At 42.4% G+C, this 14,099-nt stretch overlaps 1 protein-coding gene across 1 annotated transcript in view; it reads right to left on the bottom strand.

Annotated features, from left to right (window-relative positions):
* Positions 1-7,197: 7,197 nt before the first annotated feature.
* The window catches only part of LOC104463713 (glycosyltransferase-like protein LARGE1), a gene marked incomplete at its 5' end in the record, with an annotated part of 62,952 nt that continues 56,050 nt past the window's right edge, over positions 7,198-14,099 (bottom strand). The window contains 2 exons of the mRNA XM_010076152.1: positions 7,198-7,781; positions 11,979-12,174. Of these exons, the coding sequence (XP_010074454.1) occupies positions 7,584-7,781; positions 11,979-12,174 (394 nt within the window). The remainder of the gene's footprint in view (positions 7,782-11,978; positions 12,175-14,099) is intronic.

The raw sequence follows: 14,099 nt of genomic DNA, 5'->3' as shown, positions 1-14,099 counted from the left end.
TGAACAAGCCCCGAAAGGAGCTGGCATAAAACTTCTCAGGTGTTACCGTATGTGCCAGAGAGAGAAACCAAGAGATGCTTGAAGATAAAAGAGAAAGGAAAAGGAGAGAAGAGAGAGAGAAGAGTTTTCAGAGAGTCAGGAAGGATTTTTTCACCATGCTTTGGATCCTCGGATGAGTCTGTCCTTGATGAGTCTGTCAGCCTCTCAGGAGTCCTCAGGTGCTGGGCGCACGTCTTCTCTTTGTTTATTCACCTTTCACAGACAAAAGTTCTCAGGTCTCCGCCTAACTTTCTTAAATTAGCATAGGAAGCAGAGAGGGGTGTCTTCTTAATAAGAGGGGGAAGGGTAGCATGAAACCTTTCAACCAATGCAGTTGGTGGCCACGCAGACCCTGTATTGGATTAACTTTGGCTGAACTTCCTTTGTTGGCGCCTTCCAGCTGGGGGCGACGACTTTGTTAAGCAAAAGTTTGTCTTTGGTTAGTGAGGGGAGTAAAGGCTTTGGTGCGTTCTTTGTTTCTTATCAGCAAGGAATAGGATGATTGCACAACCAAGATGTTTGAGACATCACAAGGCCTTCCCTTATCAGGGCCTTTGAGAGGTGTTACTTCTTTACAGTCAGTTGTTTGTAGAGTTGTCAGTTGGGGTGGTGTTGGTGCAGGTATGAATTTTGGAGTTGGGGTTTTGCCAGTAAGGTGGTTTTCGACTACGTTCTAGCTTGCTTGTTGGTTCTAGATCACTTCTTGTCACAGCTTGTCAGTTCTGATTCAGGCCACTTGCTAGTTCCAGAGAGGAATAATGGGTTACCTCACAAGTTTCCGGACTGCTTCTTGATTCCAGGTGACGGTTCTAGACCACATTCTTGATTTTTTTTTCCTAGATCACTTTAGGGTTCTAGACAACATTCTAGATAGCTTTAGGGTTCTAGATATCTTTATGGTTCTAGATGACATTCTAGCTTACTTTATGGTTCTAGATCTGTTTCCAGGCTGGCTTAGGGCTCCATTGGGTTCTGAGGAAGGGGGAGGACCTAGTTCAGGCAGCTGTTTTGGCTTCCCATGAGGATTTGGAATACTTGCCGATGATGAGTGCAGTCCCACTGAGTTTTTTTTCCTTTCTTATTTGTGGTACGGTTGTACATAAATTCATATTGCGCTGTGATGACTAAGAGGTGCAACTGCTGCTCTCATGAGACCCCACTGGAGTACTGCATCCAGGTCTGGGCCCCTCAACACAAGAAGGACGTCAAGCTGTTGGAGCAGGTCCAGAGGAGGTCCACAAAGATGATCAGAGGGCTGGAACACCTACCCATATGAGGACAGGCTGAGAGAGTTAGGGTTGTTCAGCCTGGAGAAGAGAAGGCTCTGGGGAGACCTTATAGTGGCCTTCCAGTACCTGAAGGGGGCCTACAGGAGAGATGGGGAGGGACTTTTTACAAGAGCATGCAGTAACAGGACAAGGGCTAAAGGATTTAAACTGGAAGAGGGCAGGTTTAGACTAGATATTAGAAAGAAATCCTTCACTGTGAGGGTGATGAGCCACTGGAACAGGTTGCCCAGGGAAGTTGTGGATGCCCCATCCCTGGAGGTGTTCAAGGCCAGGTTGGATGAGGCTTTGAGTCTAGTGGGAGGTGTCCCTGCCCATGGCAGGGGGGTTGGAACTTGATGATCTCTAAGGTCCCTTCCAACCCAAACCATTCTATGATTCTACAATTCTATGATTCAATGATTTGGCCAGCTTTCTAATTTCCAGATTACTTTTTCAACTGATCATAACAATTCTACTTTGCAGAGCAAACAACGCCCACATCCCAAGCATTCATAAGAGGAAAATGTTCCAGCCAAGTGACATGTACATAGATCCTTTTGTAATTCTTAAGGACTTTGTGGCTTGTTTTGGGAACGTATAACTACTGATGAAAACAAATTCCTATCAAAGCAAGGTATTTCTAAATCCAGGTTTGTAAGCATTTCCTGAACCATAACTTGTCGTGGACAGTTAGAAGCTTTTCCAAACTCAGTTTTATATTGTGAACCAAAGTAATAATCTTCAAACAATCCTCACTTCACCTAAGTGTTTGGATGTAAACATACTGTCTAAATACACGTTATGAATTACTACTGTAAAAATTACTTCATTTAGCTATCGAATGCTTCTGCACTTTCAATACTATTGTATTGGGTCTGGCTGCGCTGGAGTCAGTATCCCCACAGCACCCTCCCAGTGCTGAGTGCTGCCCTGGCAGCCAGCAGGGGGTGTGTCACACCGCTTGGGAGGGGCGGGAGCCGGGACAGCTGACCCGGATTGGCTGTTCCATACCATGTGACCTCAGCTCAGCCATAACAGCCCAGGGCAGGGAGGAGGAGGGGGGCATTTGTTCCTGTGTTTGTCTCCAGGAGCAGCTGCTACACACACTGAAGCTCTGCTTTCCTGGGAAGTGGCTGGACGTTGCTTACTGAGGGGAAGCAGAGAATAACATCTTTGTTTACCTTTTGTTTCTGTGCATGGCCTTGGCCTTTGCTCTAATTAAACTGCTTTTATCTTGACCCACGAATTTTTCATCTTCTTCTCCCTCTTTATTTTGCTGAAGGGAGAGTGACAGAGGGGCCTGGTGGGCACCTGGCATCCAGCCAAGGTTAACCCACCACAACTACAGTGGAAATATTAGGTTATTGGCTGTTATTGTCTACTAGTGACTTATTTGTTCCAGTCTCAATTACTGGAGTTGCAGAAACTTAGTGGCTTTCTTTTCCTAGAATTGAAATATTTTTTGAGCTACCAATGATGCATTAATTTATTTTTTTTTTGCACTCCCACCATCTAAGGTATTAGACCTTGCTGAAATTCATAAATAATGATACCTCACCCCACTTGCTGAGCTTGCTGTTTTCCTGTTGCTGCACTGAAACCTGAGGAACACCCATACAGTATCTGGCAGAGCAGGAAGAACTGTCCTTTGAAATGCCTGAGAGTAATATCTCTGCTGATTTGCCAGGACTCCCAGTGCTGCTGATCATTAATCTTTCTCAGCCAAAACCAGATGGGGCTATTAGGCAGGATGGAGTAATGGGGGAAACTGGCAAGATACAGAAAGAAATGCATTCTCTTCTGGATAGAATTGCATGTAAAAATGAGAACATTAAAAATGTATTTTTCATATTTAATTGGATGATATATGATTATACCTACCAGAAAATAATGTGCAATGTGTTTTGTGCAGGGCATTTATACAACTGTTCAGCTGTTCTAGGGCCTTATCTTCCCCTGCGGAGAGAAACAGGAGCTACAGTTCTGACAAGGTTTTTGTGCTTTTCCCTCTAAACACATGGTTTACTCTGCTGCAACAGCTACTGCAAATAACACCATAAAGTGCCTTCACTTGTTGCAATAACAGGAAAATGCAGTTTATGATTTACACACAAACCACATGAAGCCCACCAGGTAGAAAATCAGTACTTCAGGAATAATGTGAGTATATCTGCTATTCAGTCTAACAAAAGTGATGGAACTGCAGGTACAACTGCTAATTCCTTTATGTTACCAAGTCCAAGATGGTGATTACAAATAGAATAAAAATTGAAGATTATGAAGTAGGATTTGGAAAAAAATCTGATAGATACTAAGGACTATACAGAATAAACAAAGACATTTTCTAGGTCTGCCAGGTAGGCAAGCAGTAGATGATTCTTAGCCAGAAAATGACAGGATGGAAACTATAGCCAAACATTTGAAGGTATATACTGTGACAACAGAGAGATATAATGGAAACATATCACAGGGTTATAATAAGGCATTAAATAAAGGCAAGTGCTTTGCCCAAAACTGAAACTTGCAAAGCCTGTTACGTAAAAGGGAGAAGCATGAAAACAAAAACAGGAGGATTGGGTGCCAGCCGGCAGATTATTATTTTGTATAATAATTATGTCTGAAATGTGGTGGGATGTCAGAAGGTGCCGGGAAATAGGCAGTTCAGGCTCTGCTGCTGGAAGGGGCTTATGGGACTGAAAAGTTTTCAGTGACTCACACATGTCAATGTTTTGGACTGGAGGGGGAAAAGGGAGGCACAGAACAAAATGTGTCAAGATAATACCCCAAATTAGAAGAACAAAAGATTTTTGTAGGATTTTATTTCTGATCCCTTGACTAGGAAAAGGTTAGCATTTAGGAATGTTAAAGGGGAAAATACAAACCCTCAAAACCTAGGAGGGTGATATTTGATTTCAAAGCAGAAAAACCTTTTTCCTTTTAAAGAAAGAATCAGTGGCCCTAAATAAAAAGAAAACTTGAAATCCTCAGATTAAAAATAGAAAGGGCTTATAAATAGCTGTGGAGTATGGTATTCCCTTAGAAAAATGGAAGAAAAGGACAAGGAAATGCTGGTATGATTAAATTAGAAATTATAGAAGTTATTCAGAACAAACAGGAAACCTTCAGAGAATGGCAATCAAAACTTTGTAAAGCTGAAAGGAAGGTATGTAATAGTGAAGATGGAGTTTGAGCAAGCTAAGAGGGAATTTGAAGAGCAAATAGTAGAAAGTTAAAACTGAAAACACACATTTGCTCAGTACACCAAAAGCAGAAAACCAGAGATAACCTGCAGGCCACCTCAAACAATTAGTAGAAGAAACAATTAAAGACAATAAGGACATTGCCAAGAATCTAAATGATTTATTTGTATCAGTCTTCACCAGAGAGGGTGCTGGAGTGATATCTAAATGAGAGACTCACACTTTCCAAATATCAAAGATAAGGGGAGGTCATAGACTGAAGACTCAAGAGAGAAGTTGGTGGAACAAATCAATAAATCAAAGGCATTAAGTCACCAGGTTTATCTGATATTTCTTGAGGACTTCAGGATAAAACTGAGAATTAAGTAACAAAGTTGCTAACAAATACGTACTACAGCAGAGGATTGGAAGATTGTCAGTGGTATAACTGAGTTGGGGAGTTTTGTTGCTGTTGGTGGTGTTTTTTTCATGGTGTCGGAGGAGCCCTGGCAGTTACAGACACGTATGCAATCCTAATTTACGATCATGTAAATTGGCTGAAATGTGTTAAAAAAACCCAAGCCCCACATCTCTCAAATTATGAAGCACATAGACAAACATGACATGACAGATACAAGCCAGTACAGTGTCTGGGAAAAAAAAAAGGGGCTCTTTGAACCTACTACCAATCTTTGAGCTGGTTGCACCAGCCAGAACACCTAAGCCTACCTGGGAGGTCCCATGACTCACTGTACAGACAGGTAAGTAGCAAATAATTACTCCCCTGCTCCCCCATCCACATCTCATGGCCACTGAGGAGAGAATGTTCATGTTGATAATGGCACATCCAAACAACGTACAGGTCCATGTGACAGGTTATGCTGTTGCAGGGCAATCCAGTCCATCCTTGGATAATCCTGTTAAGCCAAGGAGAAATGTACATCTGGAAATTAAACTTTCGTGGCCCCACTGAAGCTCTGACTGGAGATTTTATGTAGGTACAACCAGTGCTAGCCTCTTTTAGGATCAGCTTTTGATATCTTTCTGTGCATTAGCTAATCAACAGGACTCTGTGCTGCAGGGTTCTTCTCATTCACAATATGGATAGTGACCTGGGCCCTTAATGGTGCGTAATAAGGGACCTGGGGAGTTAACATTTTTTTTTTTAATAAATATATCTTAGACAGGACTGAGCACTCATTTCACTTCTTCCCAGCTCTTCCCAGCTTTTTATGTAAATCTTTACATAAAGCCATTAAGAACAGAAGAAAAGCACTTTGGAAAATTATGCAGTGATGTATTCTTACGCAGCCAACACTCCCAGGGGAAAAAGTGAAAATTACACATAGCCTCCCACCCCTTTTTATTTCTTGTCAAAGATGTTGCCTTTTTTGTCTTTTCTTATATACACACAGCATGATGAACTGATATTTGTAGTTTAAATGTCTGGTTTAACCGCGTGGTTTCCAGAGTAACAGAAAGCTCTCACTAAATGTCAGGTTAGAAATAAAAGCAAGCTCTAGAGGGATGAGGTGAGGAGGAAAGTAGAAGGTCCAGTGGCTGAAAAACAAAATGGAAAAAAAGTGAGCAGAATGCAATGTGGATGTATTTCTAAACTCATGTGGTATTGGTACATGTGGTTGTATGGGGACCTGGGGTAGGAAGACAGATGCATTTCTCACTGAGTTGTTTCTGCTTTCTCTATTAACATTGCAACAGAAATTACAAATAGCCCTGCAAGGGGTAGAGCATTAAACTTCATCTCTTCATCCCATGTAAACACAACGTTAATACTGAAGAATAAAGAAAACGGTAAAAAGTCCAGTGTCTTGTTTTCTGCATTTTGCTTGTTAGGTTTCCTGTCCCACCTCCAGCATACTTCTGTGTGTACCGAAGCTGTGAACTTGACCAGCCCATGTTCAAGCAAACACTCACACTCAGATTCCCAACACTTTCTTTTCTCCCCCTTGAATGGGGAGTTTATTCCTAACAGTTCTGCTCCTTTTAATTATAAACTCCTTTAACGAAGTAGTTCTGAGACCTTGCAGTAGGCAGCAGGAGAGCACCAAGGCTATTAGTTGCCCTGTTTATATACCCAAAGAAGTCCACTTAAAGCCCAAGGCCCAATGCCTTCTTGGATGGGCATGCACTAAAATGAGCCTACAAATCAATAACCCCCCGCAGAAGTGTCTTTTAGGCAAAATACAATTCTTGCCTAAAAAAGATAAAGAGTTTCAGACAGGCCCTTTATTTTATGAGACACACACGAACAAGTTGCTCTGGTGAAAAAAGACCTTACACTGACAAGTTTTGCTCACTTTCAGGCAGAGCTACTGATCTTCTTTACTGGACCAGGAGAACTGAATATGGGAAAGAAACATAAGGGAGACATTTCCTGGGCAAGGAAAGGAGCAGCATTTAGGACTGCGGAAAAAGCAGGGTGGGGTATAGAGGATTTTCCTGATAAAACAACAAATTTCAGAATAAAAGGCCAACCAATATAATGTATGCACTTAAACCAGTAACACACCTTCTCTGGAGTGCAGTATTGTATGTGTCCCCTTTGTTTTCAAGGCTAATTCAGACCTTTGGCTCATCCTGCATTTGCAAGGTCATCCATGTTAACAGGGCCCCTGTGACAGTCCACAGGTGAAAGTTCCCTTTTAGAGTAGTGCAGATTTGAAATTCACAGGACAGCGACCCGAAGATCTTCCTTTACAGATAAAAAGCATGTCAAATTATTAAATAGCAACATGAAATCCTATATTCTGAAGGTCTGTCTTTGCTCTGCAGTTAGGAGAGCGGAGTGCATTCCCAGCCCTTGCCCAGTCCCACCTCCAGCGGCACAGTGGGCACCTGGCTGGCCCCTCTCGTTGACGCCTCATGAATGCTAAAGCTGGAACACTTGGGGTAGTTGAGGAAGGGACGAATGAGCGTAGTCCGAAGACATGTCACTTCAAATTTCTACTGTTAGAATTGCCGGGTATGATATAAAAACAGAAAATATTTCTCAGTTTGAAGTTTGAAGCCTGGGCCCCAAACGCTGAGTGGCTCCTCCCTCTGGTGTCCCTGTTTCCTGCACACGGGCTCCATTGTGCTAGCTGTTGTTCTCTGCCGTGAGATATTTGAGGGCTGCAAAGCCGTAATGGCGTGACATATCCTGCTGGAACTCCTCCTTCAGGGTCTTGAGACAGATGCGGTATTGCTTGTTGGAGCGAAACTTTGTGATGTCAAAGCTGGGGGCGTGCGGCATGTGGATCATGTAAGCGTTGGGCAGCACCGTGAACTCGTACTCCTGGGGGAGAAAGACATCGGCTGTGAGGGTGTTCCCAAGCCCTCTTGCAATGCATCTATCCTGTACCTCCATTGTGTGCCTGTGCAGTGTGGGTTTCAGAAACAACAAACCCATACAGATACGCCAAATAAGCCTTCTTTTTTTAAAGTTGCTTTTTCTTGGTTTTATGAAAGATCGACTTTCCTTTTTTAAAATGTTTTACTCCATATAAGCCAAATGATGGGACAATAGTACAAAAGGCATGCTTGAAGCCATGTCTGCAGCACAGATTTTGCAGTAGTGTTCTTGCAACCAACACAGCTGTGACTGAACACAGCATGAGGCTCAAGTGTCCATACAAAAGCACGCTTTTGCCCCTGCAATTTATCTTGCTTGGGATGCTGCAATAAGCTGTATTTACAAAGGCATCCATTGCACTACATATGTTGCTTTGCCTGTATACTAAGACACTTAAGAGTGACAAAACTGTCCAAAACTATTTATAAACCTGAAATGAGGAGAGAATATGGTATCTTTTATAGGCGATGTGTGAAAATGGACCAGCTAATTCCATATGCTTTGAGAACGTTTTATGCAAATTATGTTCCCCTTCACAAAGTATGAGATACTGTGCTAATTCCCCCTTACTTTTAAAACTACTTCACTTATTCTCCCTATCTGACCAAGTTCTTCAACATTTTTTGTTATTAAAAAATGATGGCTCATTTAAGTCTCAGTTATTCCTGTTAGATTTGTTCCATTTTGATAATTAAATATGTGATCATGAGAGACAAACTAGACAAAGACCAATTCTTAGACAAGCTGGAAGGTCACTAGTGTAGGATGTGCAAGAACCATATATCTGCTCCTTCAAGGAACTGGCCAGAAAATGCATGTGAACCTCAGTATTCTGTAGCCAAAGTGCCCTAACTACTAGGATACTACCTCTTTTTTCATAATGAATTTCAAAAAATATTACTTGTATGCGATGCAAATGACAAAGGAACTTTGAAGACAACACAGGCTATAGTCCTCACACAGTTTCTGTTTACAACTGTTGCTGCAGAAGCCAGTGGGCTGGGCAGGAATAGTCACAGAACATGCTGGCTTTAAAAGAAATGGGGCACAACTTCCCCTGGTTTGCAAAATCCAGCCACTTGTACCTTTAGGAGTCTGTGCAGAGACACACAGTACCTGCAGAACAGAGGCAGGGTATTCCAAAAACATTTTGTTAGGAAAAGAGATTTATGGGGGAGAACACACTTGCTAATAAATGCTAGTGTTTCACCCATAATAAATCTTTCCTCACCTAACAAAATATGACCAGCCTGGAAAAGCCTGAAAACCGCTGGGTTACCATGCTTTCAGAAACCAAGTGTCTGAGAAACACACCCCAAGACAAAGCCCAAACAAAATGGAAAGAAGTGAGCAGAATACAGTGTGGATCCATTTTGCAACTCAGGCAGTGGTACTGGTGAGCCCAAAGTGCAGCTAAGGCTCCCCAGAGACACCACAGCAGTATGTGTTGGACAGCTAGGTGCAGATGCAGCTGTGTGGCTACTCCTTTCTCATTATGGAAATGTCTGTTCCTTGCCACACAGTGCAGAAGTGGTAAATCTTTGTGCCAAATTACAATGCTGTCACATATGGGAATGGGCCCCGATGAGCTTCTGTTTGCGGTGATAAATGTACAGCAAGAGCAAAATAATCTGATGCTCACAGGTAGAACTCATTTAGCTGGAAGAGACTTAGAACTAATGGGGAACCAAATGCAAAAACAAAGGCTGGCATGATGGAGTGAGGAGAGACGATAAACTACAAACTACAAAATATGTCTCTAGGGGACCTTAAAACTAAAGGCTGAAGCTGCAGAGGAAAATACATCCCCTTAAACAATTTTTTCTTTGTTCTCTGTTTGCATCTCAAATCTGTAATCCTGCAGGTCAGGGAACATCTATGCTTCGCAGTGCAAACTGTCCAGCACAGCTGTGCTCCCAGCTCTCCGAAAGGCCTTCCAGCACACAAAGCCTTCCAAAAACTTATGAGTCTGCTGCTAATAAGGCCCTTTGAAAGATGCTGAGCTGGGGTCCTGGAAAAAGGGATGCTCACAGTCTAGTTCCAGAGTCACTGGAAGAGTGGGGAAAGGTTTCCTAACGACCCATCCCTACTACATGGAAATGCACTTGCAGAAACCTCTGTCCCTACCTTATGGGTTAAAAATTCTTTAGATGGAGGCTGTCATTATTTATGTATTTGTACAGCATCCAGCTCAGTGGGCATCTGCACGCCCCCAGAATAACAATGACAATTATATCCACGCAGCGTGCTGCTCTGAAGGATGGTAGTGCCACAGGCCCTTGGGAAGGAGTCTGAAACAGTCCTCTTGGCAGACACTGCAGTTGTGAAGAGCAGTGAAATAATTCAATTGAGAAACTGCTCTGCTTGCTGCTAATGAAGCCAGCCAAGCAGCTGGCAGCAACCTGATCTGTGGACATCTCAAAGCAGAGAAATGCCAAGGGGTAGGTAGCTGTGCGATCCCATGTCCCCTCCAGGCTGATTTTGTGGGAGAACAGGCAAATACCCATGTTGCTACAGATGAAAATGAAACTTCTTTTCAATGTGAGAATATTTTTAAGGCTGGAAGGGTGAGAATTCCCCAGAGTTAGTTCCAGCCCAATGGCCATTTAAAATATTCGCACTGTGATCAACTTTGAAAAATGTTCCAACTTCTCTTGTGTGAATCTGTATACTGGGCAAATGTTTCTGAACAGAAGAGTTAAATCATGAGTGCTAGATGAGAGCTGCCAATGGGAACATAACCCTTGTTACCCAGATTAACAAATAATAAATCATTACACTGGCACTCTCCACAACTAATGGATAATTGATTAATGTTTGGAAAGTACACTGGAAAATTAAAGTGCTATAGCACAACAAAGTATTATTATTAACGATAATATAAGGGACAATATTTTTCTAGACTGTAATAATTTTTCTCAACATAAATAGGTACAAATTTGTTGGGAATGTCCTTTTTCAAACAGAGGGCAAGTGGCTGTCAGCCCAAGGTGACTGTGTGGTTCTGTAAGTGGAAGTAGAAAATATCCCTCACACATATATGCCTGCACACAAATACACTGCAGCCTACACCCCAGGGACACAATTTCCCAGTAACTTGCTGCATGCCTGGTGCTACTCTGCTTCACATAAACTGGTAAGAAGTAGGTAGAGAAGGATCAGCTATATTCCAGATCCATAACAGAAGCTATCATCAGAGGGCACAGATGGTCAAAAAGCGTGTTTTTTGGTTAGCACAAAATGCTACTCGTTCAAAAACTGGGAATGAAACCAAACTAAAAAAACCCCCAAACCCAAGCTAAAAAGAAATGCCATGACCCAGACCTTGCTGATTAGCACAGTGGTTAGCTTCACATCCAAGAACAGCAGGGAGATGCAAACTCTGCCATTTCAGTGAGCCGCAGCACCAGGCTCCCGTAGAGCCATAGTCACTGCCAGCCTCTAAGATCTAGGCCAGTGGCAAGGACCTTGGCAGCATTAAGAGCTCTAGTGCCAGTCTGGGACTCTTGAGCTTTCTCTGCATCCTTTTTCTTACATATTCTGATATACTGCCCAGCAGCTCAATCCCAAGCCACAGATCCAAGAGGTAGGTAGCCCAAGAATCAAGTATCTGGATCCTCTGGAGTCTGCTCCACAGCCAGAGACTAGAAATGTAAAGGCCTTGGCTTTGCAGAGGTGTGCTATAAATCCAGGCCAGAAACTGAAGATGCTTGCCTTGGATTCAACTTAATATTGCTTTTTGAATTCTAAATTAGCATTTGGGACTCACCAACCTCTGTTTACCTGAAAAACTTCCAGCTAGATCTATAGATCCTCTAGTAGGTGATAAGACTGGTAAAAAGTGCTGAAATGCTCAGGCACAGTGTTGGACAGGAGGTGGGCACTGCGGGGCTTGTGCCACTGCAAGACAACTTTCTAAGCACTCACAAATAAACTAACTCAGACTCCTTTCTCCTTTTAATGTTTGACAAGGACTAAACTGAATGTTCCCAACTTATGAAGCACTCACGAAGGAGCTGAGTAAGGCCAAATGCGCACTTCAGTGATGCAAAGCCTGAAGCCTTTCTGCAGAATGTAGATTTCATTTAATAACACTGCTGCTCAGCCCTGGGTAGAGATATGCAGGCGTTGTCTTCTCACCTGTGCATCCAGTTCCATGATGTGAGCTACTTTGTTCCAGCCAAATCCAACAAACCGCCTGTCATACTCTGGGCAGTCCTTCCTCACAACAACGTATGGTTCAAAATCTGCTTCCCACTCAACGCGGTAAGGGGTGGTGGCTGTTCGCCACTTGGCAAAGTTTGTGGGCGCGTGCCCTTTCGTCCAGACGTGATACCTTAAACAGACAGAAATGGCATGGATGTGGTGAGGCAATTGGATAGAATGCATCTTGGCGAGGCAACAAAAAGTTACTTGTTAGATGAAATGCTCAAAAATAAGGACATTAGCTTACAGTTCACAACATCATGCTCAGGACATATCACAGGCAATTTCTAAGACTACTTCCAGTATGCTACGGAGAGCCTCTGTGTGCTCAGTACTTAAACACATCTAGTTGGTGAAGGACAGTGTGAAAACACTACCTAATGCTAATGTGAGAAACAATTACAAAGTACACAGACAGTTCATCTGCACTACAAAGTTCTGTGTCTCATTCCTAGCAACCAAGCGGCTGTTATCAGTGCTCTAAAATCGGTGTGAAATTCTGTAGCTCAGACAAGGCCCCTGAAATTAGCTATTTCTACACCACAGTGACATTCACAATCTGTTTTATATACAATTTTATAATTTATATGAGAGACACCTGCAGCTCTGGATAGAAGTTCCATTTTATTAATTACTGTTATTACTATGGCAGGAGTCAAAGTGCATAATTAAATTAATAAGTAAAATATTACATAAAGGCTTTCTGCTGTACTTTCTATACTGTGGGGAGTACCCACACGTTCCTGAGTAAGGTAATCAATTTGATTTACAGAAAAAGATCCTTTTATACTTTGTTAATCTTGTTTAGGTCACAGCAGGTCCATTCCCAGCACATCTTGAATGCACCCCATTAGTGCCTGGGTCAATGACTCTCTCACCCACTTACTCTTCTTACAACTTTGCAAAAATCAATGAGACAGGCTCTTTTTGCAGACTTGTAGATTAAATAATGAAACAAAGGCATAGCAGGCCATCTGTATCACAACGCTCTGAGATGCGTAACAGAGGGGCAAAACAAACATCCTGCCAGTTTGTAATGTAAGGTACATTGAATTCACAGGGATGACTCATGTGCTAAAGTAAAGGGATTTGAGCACTAAATATTTGCAGAATTAGGACCCGAGGTAACATTTTAACCCCAGAAATTCTTGTAACATTGCAAGCCATTGCTAAAAATAGGGACATAAAATCACAGCCTAGGGGTTTCCACTTGGACTGTATATTCGTATGGCTTATAACTGAGAAAACAGAGAGGTGTTCAGCTTCCCTGACTCTCTTTGTTCAGGGGCAGTGCAGAAGGACAGAACTGTAAGGATAGCCCTGAGGTCCCAAGTATTGTATGGTCCTTTGAAGGCTGCATTTCTGAACTGTAAACAGGTTGCATCACTTTTAGATATCTGTCTTGGGGACCTGAAAAAACAAGACCTTCCATATTAAAAAAACACCTCCAAAAATCCTGTCCCTTTTCTTGGTCTCTTTCGGAAATGAGTTGGTAACCTACCCAGTCACTAATTGGAAGCTATCTATCTGGAAAAAAAGCACAGTCGCAATGTGGGGTTTAAAATGATATGGGATTGTGGAGGATGCTGTATCTTCTAACATCCTACCTCCGGCATTTTGAAATTAATTATGATAATAATAATAATGACTACTAAACACTTATGAAGTGATTTGTATCTTCAAAGCCCCATACAAACTTTGGTTAATTGAGAGATTCCTGCAGAGAAGCAGTCAAATGCTGCTGCTATTCTAGTAACACTCTCCCACTGATTCAAACAGGGGGACACACGACACTAACCATAAAAACATCCCTTTATTTCCACCCTTTTTGGGGAAAGCAGTGCAAGCAGTTACAGTAGCTCAGGTATAACCTCTGTGAGTCGAGAGAGAGAGAGATGACCAGCAGGAAAAAAAATTGGAAGAGACAATGAAGGTGGAAAATATGGAAGTGAAATTGGAGAGACAAAACAAAGCAGAAAGGAAGGAACAGACCTGATTGTACCAAACAAAGTAATACCAGAGATGATCTACATTCCTCTTCAGAGTGACTGATGT

This window comes from Pterocles gutturalis, unplaced genomic scaffold (genome assembly GCF_000699245.1).
Source record: "Pterocles gutturalis isolate BGI_N339 unplaced genomic scaffold, ASM69924v1 scaffold14103, whole genome shotgun sequence".
Lineage (NCBI taxonomy): Eukaryota > Metazoa > Chordata > Aves > Pterocliformes > Pteroclidae > Pterocles > Pterocles gutturalis.
Note: the sequence above shows the minus strand (reverse complement) of the source record. Positions and strands in the feature narration are given on the sequence as shown.